The sequence below is a fragment of the Podarcis erhardii genome (assembly GCF_964252035.2).
Source record: "Podarcis erhardii genome assembly, chromosome: 5".
Lineage (NCBI taxonomy): Eukaryota > Metazoa > Chordata > Lepidosauria > Squamata > Lacertidae > Podarcis > Podarcis erhardii.
In genome coordinates, this window is record NC_138509.1 from 11,207,300 (window position 1) to 11,221,042 (window position 13,743).

General features: G+C 41.2%; 1 protein-coding gene across 2 annotated transcripts in view; it reads right to left on the bottom strand.

Moving 5' to 3' along the window:
• Nucleotides 1-13,743, bottom strand: part of WASHC2C (WASH complex subunit 2C) — a 48,165-nt gene that overhangs the window by 23,820 nt on the left and 10,602 nt on the right. For both annotated transcript variants that reach the window (XM_081864211.1, XM_081864210.1), the window contains exons 6-12: nt 13,488-13,546; nt 13,206-13,250; nt 10,670-10,768; nt 9,708-9,780; nt 8,007-8,060; nt 6,678-6,787; nt 1,948-2,020 (exon numbers count right to left, since the gene is read on the bottom strand). In XM_081864211.1, the coding sequence (XP_081720337.1) occupies nt 1,948-2,020; nt 6,678-6,787; nt 8,007-8,060; nt 9,708-9,780; nt 10,670-10,768; nt 13,206-13,250; nt 13,488-13,546 (513 nt within the window). The remainder of the gene's footprint in view (nt 1-1,947; nt 2,021-6,677; nt 6,788-8,006; nt 8,061-9,707; nt 9,781-10,669; nt 10,769-13,205; nt 13,251-13,487; nt 13,547-13,743) is intronic.

Below are 13,743 nucleotides of genomic sequence, written 5' to 3' on the forward strand. Positions count from 1 at the left end.
TTTTTGGGGGGATCAGCTTACAGTTGTGCAGCTTCTTTTGCAAAGGGGAAAAGCTTCTTTTTGAGGATCAGCTCAAAGTTGTTGAGCTTACTTTGCAAAGGGGGAAAATCCTGTTTTTATGGGGTTCAACTCACAGTTCTGCAGCTTCTTTAGGAAAGGAAAGGGAGCCGTTTCTACAGTTTCCAGACAGATAATCTAATCAGTCACATGTCACTGGGGAAACTAACAGTCTCCGTCTGCAGAACATTCAACAACGGAGGCCTGGGCAAGGGGGCGGGGCCGGAAAGGGAGCCAGCGATCGACCACACATTTGCTCCATAAGACGCACAGACATTTCCCCTTACTTTTTAGGAGGAAAAAAGTGTGTCTTATGGAGCGAAAAATACGGTACATCCCCCTTCACATGAACACTGAATATGTAGGTACTGGGGGCATGGCTGGTGCTCATGATCATTCCCTTCACTGAATACATGGGGGAAAGAGTTAAACTCCTCTTTTATGTCCCTAAGTTTGAGGGACATAAAATGCCCTGCTCATACAGTTCTGATAATCAAAATGGCTTAGATCATATTCAGATCAAATCTCTCTCTGAAGCACTTAATCATAGATATTCCCACCACCATCACCCAAGGTCTTTATAAATATCAGTACATGAAGACGGCATTCAGCAAACTCACCCCATTCTGGTCGGCTAATAAAAGTGCGTGAAAGAGAAACACAACTCCCACAGCTGACCACAGCAGCCTACATGTGGCTCTTGGCCTCTAATAGCTGCCCTCCTGTGGTGCAATGGGTCAGTGTGGCTGTTAAGTAGAAGGTTGGTGGTGGCAAGATTCCTGATTTGCAGGGGGCTGGACTGCAAACTCCTTCCAACTCTACAGTTCTACGATTCTATGAAGTACCGTATTTTTCGCTCTATAAGACGCACCAGACCACAAGACGCACCTAGTTTTTGGAGGAGGAAAACAAGAAAAAAAAATATTCTGAATCTCAGAAGCCAGAACAGCAAGAGGGATCGCTGCGCAGTGAAAGCAGCGATCCCTCTTGCTGTTCTGGCTTCTGGGATAGCTGCGCAGCCTGCATTCGCTCCATAAGATGCACACACATTTCCCCTTACTTTTTAGGAGGGAAAAAGTGAGGCCTATAGAGCAAAAAATACGGTAAGCATAACCCCCTTAGTTTTGCCTGTTTTCGTTTTGTATTAAAAGTGTCCCATTTTCAAAGCCTTGCTCCAGGACTCACTATTTGCTCTTAGGGGTTTGAGCAGGCCATTTTTTGTTCCTTGCCCCTGTGCACTATTTCCCGTCCCACCCCCAACCCCTTCAAAAGACATCCTAGTATTCCTTGTCTCAACTGCTCTCAACTAAAGACTTGATGGGCAGACCGTGCAAATCAAACTTCTGGTTCCTAAGGAAGCTTCCTATGTTTCTAACATGTAGGCTCCTACCTATATCCTGAACCTTCTTAAGACTCCTACTTCAGATGTTACAAAGAAGCAGCACTAGGCAACTCTGCAGTGACTGTGGTTCAGATGTTTGAGGTTGCTGCTTTGGAGGTGGGGAGAATCCTTGACTGTAAAAAGCTACTATGTTAAGGAGAATGATTTCCACATAAGTTTCCTCTCCAGCATGCCATTTCCCCTAAATTCCATGTGTTTTTGTGGCCTAAAGATGTACACTTGAAGGGATGCTCTGCTTCCTGAATGTCAAAACTAGCTCTTGATTTGACCCATCATCAGATGCTACTTTCAAATTTGAAAGGTTTTCTTCACCACCATAAGCACTTGGAAAGTTGCACATTAGAACTCAAGCCAAGGTTTTCTGGCTACTAATGTATACATCATATAATCAGCACGATGCTCATGTCCAGCATTCCCAATTAATATATCTCCATTACATTTAGGACATCTCTGTAGTTCAGTCTGTTCCATATTTCAGAAATCCTCACCATCATTTATTGGGACTCGCGATTCTTTTTCCATCACATCTTCCCCTTTTGGCAATTCAGAGAAAAGGTCACTCTGGATGAAAAGAGAGACCAACAGTCAATAGTTTGTGCATGAGATAAATGGTAAATAGGGTAACTGCATGAACGATAGGGACCAAATGCTACAGAATAAAACAATGCTAGACTCAAAAAGGTGACATTTTGGAAATATACTTCAAAAGGACATGTAGCAAATCACCATTTTGCTTCCTGCCTATTATTGACACTACCGGGGTAAACAGCATTAGAGAAGGAATCATTTTAATTTAGTTTTCCTCACTGGCTGCAAATTGCAACATGAAAAGTTTAGATTCATTGGGTGCAGAAGTCAGCCAGTGTAAGATAATAGGGGGACATGGGTGGCACTGTGGGTTAAACCACAGAGCCTAGGACTTGCTGATCAGAAGGTCGGCGATTCGAATCACCACGACGGGGTGAGCTCCCAGCTCCTGCCAACCTAGCAGTTCGAAAGCACATCAAAGTGCTTTCTCCCAGGCAGACATATGTTTGCAAATACTAGGAACATTATTGACGTTTTGGAACTTTTGCAAACAGATATAAATACAAAAGCAGTGTTAATTTTCATAGACGCGGAGAAGGCCTTTGACAATATTTCTTGGAAATTTATGAAGGGAAATTTGAATGAAATGGGAGTGGGACGGGGGTTTGAGAATGGGATTGACGCAATATATTCAGAACAAAAGGCTAAACTAATAGTTAACAATGTGGTCACAGAAGAGTTCAAAATTGAAAAAGGAACACGACAAGGCTGCCCGATTTCCCCTTTGTTATTTATTTCGGTTCTGGAGGTGCTCTTGAACTTGATCAGAGGGGACCGGTTGGTGGAAGGGATTCAGGTCGGAGCGAAACAATACAAATTGAAAGCTTTTGCAGATGACCTAGTTTTGACTCTGCAGGAGCCAGAATCTAGTACGAAAAGAGTATTACAACTGATACAGGATTTTGGTCGGGTGGCAGGATTTAAATTAAATAAACAGAAAACTAAAGTGTTGGGAAAAAATTTGACAGATACAGAGTCGGAAAGGTTTCAGAGAGAAACAGAACTAACTATGGTTAAAAAAGTAAAATACCTAGGGGTAAACATAACAGCAAAAAACCTGAGTCTATTTAAGGATAATTATGAAAAATGTTGGTCTGAAATTAAGAGAGACTTGGATAGTTGGACAAAATTGAAGCTTTCTTTGTTAGGCCGAATTGCTGCTATCAAGATGAATGTATTGCCAAAAATGTTGTTTTTGTTTCAAACATTACAGATCGTGGACAAAACGGAGTGCTTCCGGAAGTGGCAGAAAGATATATCCAGATTTGTCTGGCAGGGCAAAAAGCCCAGAATTAAGTTTAAGATATTAACAGATGCGAAAGAAAGAGGGGGCTTTGCCCTGCCAGACTTAAAGTTGTATTATGAAGCCGCAGCTTTTTGCTGGCTAAAAGACTGGCTACTTCTCGAAGACACTGACGTGTTGGACTTGGAAGGTTTTAACAATGCTTTTGGTTGGCATGCATACCTATGGTATGACAAAGTTAAGATCAATAAGGCCTTTAAGAACCATATTGTCAGGAAAGCAGTGTTTAATGTCTGGACAAAATACAAAGACTTACTGGAAAATAAAACTCCAAGGTGGCTCTCACCTCTGGAGGCTAAGGCCCTAAAAAGACCCAATATGGAGGCTAAATGGCCAAAATATTGGGAAATATTAGAAAAAGATGGAGACAATTGGAAATTGCAGAGTTTAGAGAAAATGAAGGATAAGGTGTGAGACTGGTTACATTATGCTCAGATTAAAGAAGTTTTTAAAAATGATAAAAAGTTAGGGTTCCAGGTGGAGAAATCGAAGTTAGAAACTGAATTGTTAGAACCAAAGACTAAGGTATTATCTAGAATGTATAACTTGCTGTTAAAATGGAATACACAAGACGAAATGGTCAAATCGGTTATGATAAAATGGGCACAGGACATTGGGCATAACATTATGTTTGAGGACTGGGAAAGGTTGTGGACCACTGGGCTGAACTTCACCGCATGTAATGCTCTGAAGGAAAATGTAATGAAAATGATATATAGATGGTACATGACCCCAGTTAAACTTGCCAAAATATACCATTCGTCTGATAATAAATGTTGGAAATGTAAAGAAAACGAAGGAACATTCTTTCACCTCTGGTGGACATGCCCTAAGGTGAAGGTCTTCTGGGAAATGATATATAATGAGCTGAAAAAGGTATTTAAGTATACCTTCACTAAGAAACCAGAGGCCTTCCTTCTGGGTATTGTCGGCCAGAAGGTGTTAAAGAAGGACCGAACATTCTTTATGTATGCAACAACGGCAGCAAGGATACTCATCGCAAAAAACTGGAAAACTCAAGATCTACCCACACTGGAAGAGTGGCAGATGCAACTGATGGACTATATGCAACTGGCCGAGATGACAGGCAGAATCCGTAACCTGGGAGAAGAGAAGATGGAGGAAGACTGGGAGAAATTCAAGAAGTATCTACAAAAACATTGTAATTTGGTTGAATGCTAAGGAGGATGCTAGATTATAAAAAACTGGCCACCACTAAATTAGATTTGAAATTTGATGATAAGTGAGACTAAAGAAAATATAAAATTTTTTGGAAGAAGTGCTAGATTATATTTGAATGAGTGGACATGAGATTGTAAACAAGTTGATAATTTGTTTGGAAAAAACTTTTAACGATGTAAATGGGAGCGGGAGACGTGAGGAAGTCCAAAGAAGTGATGAAATTATGTCTGTGATAGAAGTAAGACTGTTTATTATTTGTGCATTTATATTTAAAAACTTTAATAAATATTTATAAAAAAAAAATAAATAAACCACAGAGCCTAGGACTTGCTGATCAGAAGGTCGGCGGTTCAAATCCCCGCGACGGGGTGAGCTTCCGTTGCTCGGTCCCTGCTCCTGCCAACCTAGCAGTTCAAAAGCACTTCAAAGTACAAGTAGATAAATAGGTACTGCTCCAGCAGGAAGGTAAACGGCGTTTCCGTGCACTGCTCTGGTTCGCCAGAAGCGGCTTAGTTATGCTGGCCACATGACCTGGAAGCTGTACGTCAGCTCCCTTGGCCAATAAAGTGAGAGGAGCGCCGCAACCCCAGAGTCGGTCACGACTGGAGCTAATGGTCAGGGGTCCCTTTACCTTTACCTTTAAGATAATAGGACATCCACAACTTCAGGATTAGGTTATCAAACTATGGGATGATATATCCAGGAATGATACTTTGTTGCCCATTTCAGCATACCATTTATTATTTATATTTATTTATTTATTTCAATCTCATAACATTTACAGTGGTACCTCGGGTTACATATGCTTCAGGTTACAGACACTTCAGGTTACAGACTCCGCTAACCCAGAAATATTACCGCGGGTTAAGAACTTTGCTTCAAGATGAGAACAGAAATCGGGCTCTGGCGGCGCGTCAACAGTAGGAGGCCCCATTAGCTAAAGTCGTGCTTCAGATTAAGAACAGTTTCAGGTTAAGTACAGACCTCTGGAACGAATTAAGTACTTAACCTGAGGTACCACTGTATATACTACTTGATTGTAAAAAGTAACAACCCTCAAAGTGGTTTAATATCCCTTATCTTCAACCCAAGCAGGAATTCTGCAAGCCACATCTAAAAGGTCCCACTCAATTCCTGACTTTGGAGAGTTGCCCTGGTACCACAGTTTCATCTGCTCTTCTTCCTTTCAGCACTGCAAAAAATGCCTGCCTTTGTGGGCTGAACTTTATTCGCCAGATGCTCAAACAGCATGCAACAGCCACTCAACGCTCTACAAAGACTTAATGATATGAAACAGTAGCAGAAGCATTATATACTTGTGGTCACCTAACTGTGTTTGAAGAAAGCAAAAGGACAGGATTAGATCCACTGCCTTTAAACTGGATCGCCTTGAACAACCATCTGGATCTCATGAAGCCTTAAGTGGTTTCCTGCCATTTACAATGATATTGAAAGTGGCTATACCATTCAACAATGGCAGGGAGAATGCTACTAGCTCAGAGATGGAAGGAAGGAGAAGTACCAACAAAAGAAAAATGGCAGATGAAACCGATGGAGTATGCGAAGATGGCGAAACTGATGGGGAAGATCTGACACCAGGAAGATCAAGTATTTACTAAAGACTGGAGTAAATTTGTAATTTACTTAAAAGACCATTGTAAACAATTAAAATCTTTGGCAGGGATGTAATGACACTTGTAATGTGGAATTGTTTATGATAACTATGGTTAATTAATAGTTAATGGTAAAAGATGTGGAAAACTTAAATTTAAATCCATGGAGGGAGGGAAGGAGGTCCGAAGGTTCAAAAGAACCTTGTATTTGAATGTTTGAAAAGGTTATGTTTTTTATGTATAAAATTATCAAAAACCTAATTTATTTATTATTTTTTTAAAAAAGAAGAAATGTGGCTATACCATGAGGATGCCTCAACTGAAGCCAATGGTGCAGCATAAGATTTGGGGAATTGTAAATGGGCTCAGCATATCTCAGAATGCTGAAGATGAGAGAAATAAGTGACTTCCAAAAAATGTTCAGTTGAGGATAGTAATTGAGACGCTGTGCTAGGTAGCACCACCTAGAGCAGAAGGGTATCATCTCTGAGCAATTTGTTTGATTCTGTGCATGGATTTGAATCATACCAACCTCTTCATCATCAAAGAGTCCTGTCCCACCACTGAAGAGGCCATCTTTAGAGCAAAATGGTGAGAAGTCTTCATCCGTCAACTTGGGGGGCTTAAAAATATCCCCATCGTCTAGCAAGAGGGAATACGTGTATCAATGTATTTTACAGTTGCTGGAAAGAAGTTCATTATGAGTCACAGAGCGAGCCAGTTAGTAAATTACAGTTCCAAATTGGAGTTAACTCTTTATTAGCAAAAGCAGGATCTTCATAGATTTGCCTGTTTCAGGCCTAACTGGCACGGCAGCTTATTCCCTGTAGGCCTTACTCCATGAAATGAGTTGCCAAGACTAAAGGTCCCTGCCTCCCCATAGCCATCTATGTCTTCGCCTTTCCAGGGCTTTCCCCAAGCGATCAGAGACTGTGCTTGCATGCAGCCTGTCTTTGCTCTTCCCATTTCATGTCTCTCCTTGTTCTGGGAGACAAGGGGAGGCAAGCTTGTTGCAGCGGGAGAGGGAGACACCCACGACTCTTCACCAAACTGACCCATCTCTGCCTCTTGACCTCCCTGTTCCCACTCGCCTGCTTCAGCTTCTGCCTCTGATTCTGGACTTCTCTCCCAGATTCTCCCAACTCACTGAGCCCTGTTACTCCTTCAGCTTCTGACACCTCCTCTTCCCAGTCTTCTCCCTCTGACCACTCATCATTGTCCAACCACCACTCCCCAGGCTCTGGGCCCTCTTCCCTTGGTTCTGCCCACCACGTCTCTGCATACAACCAGCCCATGACATTATGAAGCACTAAGTCATCTACCCCAGAAAGAAGCCAGGAACAACTCTGACAAATTTACTGTCTGAGGGCCACAAAGACTCAAGCTTCCCACTCTTAAATATTCCACAGTAGAGTAGTGCAATGAATCCATTGTATTTGTGGCTATACAGTTCAATGGATAAAGTAACAGATTGGGACTCGGAGCTGAAATCACATTTCATTTGATTCACTTTGGTGTCAAGCTCTTTTGTAGTTCCTTGTTATGTGCAAAAGGAGCAACAAGGGTCTGAAAATGCAATAAAAGGCATCCTCATCTCAGAGGAAACATTTTAAAACTTAAGAACAGCAACAAGAAGACTGCGGTCACAATAAGACATGCAGAAATTGCTCAACCTTCTCCATATGCCTCTTCTATCTTGGCACTAAAAAAAGGGAACCTGAAACTTCCAACCCACAATAGTATTCATTAAGATTGAGAACATTAAGAAATTTAGAATAGGAATGACTATGTGATGCCCCCATCAATTCCACCTCCATACGTCCAAAGAAAACTTAACACATGGGGAAAAACCAACACTTACCATCTGATGAGACACTTTCTTCCTTATTTGTCACTGTGGTTTTATTTTTTGTATCTACCAATGGTTGAAGTAGAAGAAAGTTAATTGATGATTAACTTTTCTTTGCCAATGCATCATTTATAGAAACATTTGACAAGCAATAAATAGAAAGCCAGGAAAAAATGAAATATTTATAAACCACTTTTTATCACAGTTCTCCTCAAAGGGCCTTCCATAACAGTAAAATACCATCTATCTATCTATCTATCTATCTATCTATCTATCTATCTATCTATCTATCTATCTCACAAAGCCACCATAAGAATCAATCAGCATCATATCACTGAAAACCAGAAAGAAACCATAATGTTGTGCTCTTATGCTTGGGTCTGTTAGGGTATACCCACTTTTAACAAAACTAATCTAAACAAGTGCTATGAATTTTTGTTTCTACCTCTCTTGGGGAGTGGAGGAAAAGGGGAAAGCTATTTTCATAACAGAAAGACTTTACCCAAATGGAATATTTTCCAATCTTCTTTCTAGTCCCTGATCTCTCTTTGATAGCAGCTACTGATGGTTTTTGAACATTAGTAAAAATATGTAAAATGTCAGGCTTATGTGGTCCAAACAGCAGCAGGTACACACAAGAGGGAAGTGTCAAGAGGTTCAGGTTAAACTCAGGGTTTGCAGAAGAATGAAGTACCGTAGAGGCGCTGCGCAGCTTTCCCTCTCTGCGCAGCGCCTCTACGGTACTTCATTCTTCTGCAAACCCTGAGTTTGCAGAAACCCTGAAAGCTGCGCAGCGCCCCTTCCGCGAAGCGGGAGGAGAAATGGAAGGGGCTCCGTTTCTCCTGCCGCTTTGCTGAAGGGGCGCTGTGCAGAGAGGGAGAGCAGCGCAGAACCTCTTCAGTGCTGAAGAGGTGCAAGAGAGGGAAAGCTGTGCAGCGCCCCTTCAGCGAAGTGGGAGGAGAACGGAGCCCCTTCCATTTCTCCTCCCGCTTTGCTGGAGAGGCGCTGAGCAGAGAGGGAGAGAACATTTTTTTCCTTGTTCTCCTCCTCTAAAACTAGATGTGGTCTTATGGTCGGGTGCGTCCTATAGAGCGAAAAATAAGGTATCTTTAGAAAAAGGCCAGGGGTGGAGGGACCTGAAAGACTGAGCATGTGTTGAGTAATCATGGTGGGCTGACTGTTGAGAGGAAAAACACTGAAAATTGGGTGGCAATTGAACATTGGAAAAGGACAAAGCAGCACAGCAATATGAATGATACTTGTCCATTCTCTAGTTCTGTCAACAACTTGCTCTGCACAGTCTCCTGCCTGAGAAGAGAGAGATCTGAAGGCTCACATTTGTTCCCTTTATTTCCAGAGTTCAGGCCGAAAGTGAACATCACCTCAATACAAGAGGGAGGGGACAGCAGCCTTGGGAGAGAAATACCAAAAAATCCTTAGGAAAAACCCTACGGGTTGAACCCCAAAACTGCCCAGTGAAGGTGAAGGATGTTCAGTGGCCATGGAATACTGACTGACTAGTTTGGGAAGGAATGAATGAGATTGAAATGGGAGTAGCTGAAATCCCCAGCAACAGAATGCCACATTGCAACATTTTGCTGCAAGTCACAGTTCTCCTGCACGTTTCCAAACGCCAAGAGAAAATGTTTTTCACACCGCACACATGCACAAAATTCAACTTTATCAAAGAAAAAGCTCTGAGAAGCAGCTTACATGATTGCTCTTCCTCTTCCCCTTTGATACGAGCGGCAAGCTCATCCGTAAATGATGTGGGCCTTTTCTTTTTCTGAAGTAGTCATATGGGAATGGATGGAAGAGGGAAAGAAAAGAAACATACACACATATTTTGTTTCAATTTGGTTTCACAACTTTTTTTAAATTGCTGTTGAAAAATGTGGTGGTTTTTTTAGAAAACTGACCGTTTTTTCAGACTATGAAAGGAATAGGCGATCATAAGAACAATTGCCCCCACTTCCCCAAAAATGGGTCAGGTGCCCTACTAGTTAACATCACTTTACCATCTAGATTGGAGATTCTCCCCTGGATTACTAAAAGAGTTAAATTAGTCTTAATACCGCTCACAGAGAATAGTCAGCGGGAAGCAGATTTGTAGAATTAGCACACATGTGAACAGAAAACTTGCAGTTCCAATGAGCAACATTTTGTATGAAAATAGCCTGTTAGTATTATTTTAGATGATTTTCTGTTTTTCAAAGCTATATATACGATCCAAAATGCAGGTTACTCATGATCATTTAGGTACATAATAGGGACTTTTTGGTCCTGTTCTCGGATGCAAAACACATGGTGGTGTTAAAGCCTTAAACAAAGAAAAAGATGTAATATAAAACTATTATTATGATTTTACGAATAAGCAGTCTTCAGTACAAATATATTATACTGAAACATTCTACTGGGTCATATGCCAAGCAGAAACCAAACAGGTTTTACTTAGTGTACTTTTAGATGTCATAACTAGTCTTAGGCTATCTACAGCACCAAGAAAGAAAGCCCTGCTTTGAGCCAACTGAATTGTATCAGAGAGTTTTCTGTCCTTTTCTAAACACGGAAGAGCTAATCCATCAACTATGGTCAGTATTTTTTCCCCCATGCCTTTTTTTGTCCAAAGTTTTTCTGAATAAAACTAGAAATGACGTCAGGCAGCAATCACTTACCAGCCTTGCGTTCTCTTCTAATTCACCTTCTTCATCATCGTCTTCCCCTTTTTCAGAGTCACCAAAAAAATCATCTTCGTCACTCATCAGTGCTGTTCTCTGAAAAAAACAAACACACACCACACTTCATGCTCCAGGACACTTGAGACAGAAAGTTGTACTTTATTTTACTATTTTTCATTTAATGGCTTTATAATAAATCTTCATCAAAAGATCTAAGAGTAGTTCACAATAGAAAAATACAACATAAAAAAGCACAAATAAATAATTAAAACAGAAACAACAAAACAATAACCCTCCCTCCCACAACCACATTTAAAAGTCTGCAAAATATTAATCAGCCAAAGGCCTGGTAGAACAGGAACATTTTCACCTGGCAACAAAAAATATATAACGAAGGCATCAGATGAAGTATACTGAGCTAGCTTTAGAGTCAATGCTTGTCAAGGAGTAGCTTTCCTTTCTGACAACAGGAGCATTCAACCTGATGTCGAAAGCTGTATGACAAGTAGAGTATTATTCTCTCACACAGTCTTATGTTTCATTTCCATGAAAGCCTTTCCCAAGGCAGATATTGTCAGCTGAAGTGCCTGGAATCACTTTTACCTGCTAAGCTACACAGATTCAAGCAGGGCCAGTGCCACTGGTCATAATGGTTGGGCATTTGCCAATGAACCTAGGGTTCAGAAGGTTCCCCCATTAACTGTGCTCCCCAGATGGCCATCAGTTTTGGGGACTAATCTGATCTTCACAACTGCAGCAAAAGCTCTAAGACCATACCCTTGTCCCCATTATCAGGAAAATCAGTGCTCTGTGTGTGCAAACGTAGCATGCCATAAAATAGCATCCACGTACCATTTTCAGGAGCATCCACTGCCAATCTAACCCAACCCTGAAGCAACTTTGTGATCTGCCTTTCTCCTTGCCAGAAATCAGATGAGTACACTGAGCATACCTAGTATTATTTACAGCTGGGTAAGGAAGCTGCAGGTACGTGGGTGGCGCCGTGGGTTAAACCACAGAGCCTAGGACTTGCCGATCAGAAGGTCAGTGGTTCGAATCCCCGTGACGGGGTGAGCTCCCATTGCTCGGTCCCTGCTCTTGCCCACCTAGCAGTTCGAAAGCACGTCAATGTGCAAGTAGATAAATAGGTACTGCTCTGGCGGGAAGGTAAATGGCGTTTACGTGCGTAGCTCTGGTTCGCCAGAAGCGGCTTAGTCATGCTGGCCACATGACCTGGAAGCTGTACGCTGGCTCCCTCGGCCAATAAAGTGAGATGAGCGCCACAACCCCAGAGTCGGTCACGACTGGACCTAATGGTCAGGGGTCCCTTTGCCTTTACCTAAGGAAGCTGCAACAGTGGTCACATGCATGCATGTGCATACACAGAGCTGTATTTTGGCAGGCTGATTTTGCAAACCAGAACCTCCACTGATTGTGCATCATGTTTGGTTGTTAAAATTGACAACTTCTCTACTTTTATAAGAGTAGCTGCTGCTTGTTCTCAGTGCTGCTTGCAGCTTTCTTAAGATCTTCCATTAGACATGTGGAAGAATAGTGTGTGTCTCTGCTCAGAGCTGGAGCTTATCAGGTTCATTTGCTTTTTTATTATTATTAATCAAACCTAAATAATCTATCAGGGAGGAAGGCAAAGTGGAAGAAGGAAAGTCCTTCTTTTCTCTCAAAGCCATCAGGCCTTGCTTGCTCCCATCATACTCATACAAAAGAAAATTTATTAAATATCACATTTAAAGTTGAAATATTTAACCAGTGAACTCTGAACAATTCTAAATATATACTAAATCTATTGGAAACATGTTAAGATTCTTTGATAGTCACTTTTACATCTCTTTGTTTTGGTTTAACAAAAAAAAAATGCTTTCTATGAATGAAAAGCAATGAATTAGTATGGACTCTGTTCTGTAAAGAAAACTTGGGCAGTTAAGACAATAGCTACCTAAAATTATTTGTAGAACCCGTTAAGAAAAATCAGTTTCCATTTGTCTCTTTTTAAACACACACACGTTTTATTAGGTTTGACCCATGATCTATGGGTTGCACAAAGGCTAAGGTTCAACATAGCACAAAGGCTAAGGTTCTGTTAGCACAATGATTTTCTCACAATGAAACCTTCCCCCCTTCTCCCCACCCCAATCTGTTCCAGGGTTTTCCCCAACCCTTCAGAGCAGTTTTAGGGATGGCATGTATCACATGGAGTGGGGGAAGGGGGGGGGAACCTCGTTGTGCTAGCAGAAATTCTTGAGCTGGCTTCTGCTAGTGCAACAATTTAGTTGAATACAGTCCTTTATCTATTTTGTACTTTTAAAATATTGGAGTTCAGTAGTCAGATCTAACAAGGAAGGTGCATATCTTAAAGAACATTGGAAAGATTACTATTTCCAAGATACCCCATGAGCCCTTTTGTACACTTACGCTACGGTTAGATTTCTAACACTCAAAATCCATGGCCCATTCCCTACCCTTGGAAAAGTTGAAGGTTTACATTAGTAGAGAGTACACATGGTGGACTTCTTACCGGTTTGTGGTCTTCCTCACTTGCATTTTCAAATTCTTCCAGGTCCTGAACGGCAAAAGCAGTTTCAGACTAAATTAAACAGCATTTATACAGGCTTTAGAATGTTCACTTCTTACGTCCATATAATCTTATGGTCTATACTGCAGATAAAGTCGGGGACCCACCAACATGAAAATCCATAAGTCCCTATAATTTCCTCAAAATGTTTCAATTTTACATTTTAAAGCTGGGGTGGTGGTGGTGAAAATCCAAGGGGAAAACATTGTCTTCATGCCTTCTTACCTCTTCATCTTTGCCTTCGCTGTCAATCATGCTTCCACGATCACTGTCTACTGAACCTTCTGTTTCATAGAAGGGAAACAAAAAAGACTTAAGTGCATATCATCTTAATCACTATATACCAAGGTCCTTTCCCCAGGTAATAATTATACACAACTATGCATATAACTTTCCACCTGACTCTTCTGTAACAATATGAAAGAACTAACACCGGATTTACTTTTCCATCTGTATCATGTCTCCTACATTATTAAAAATA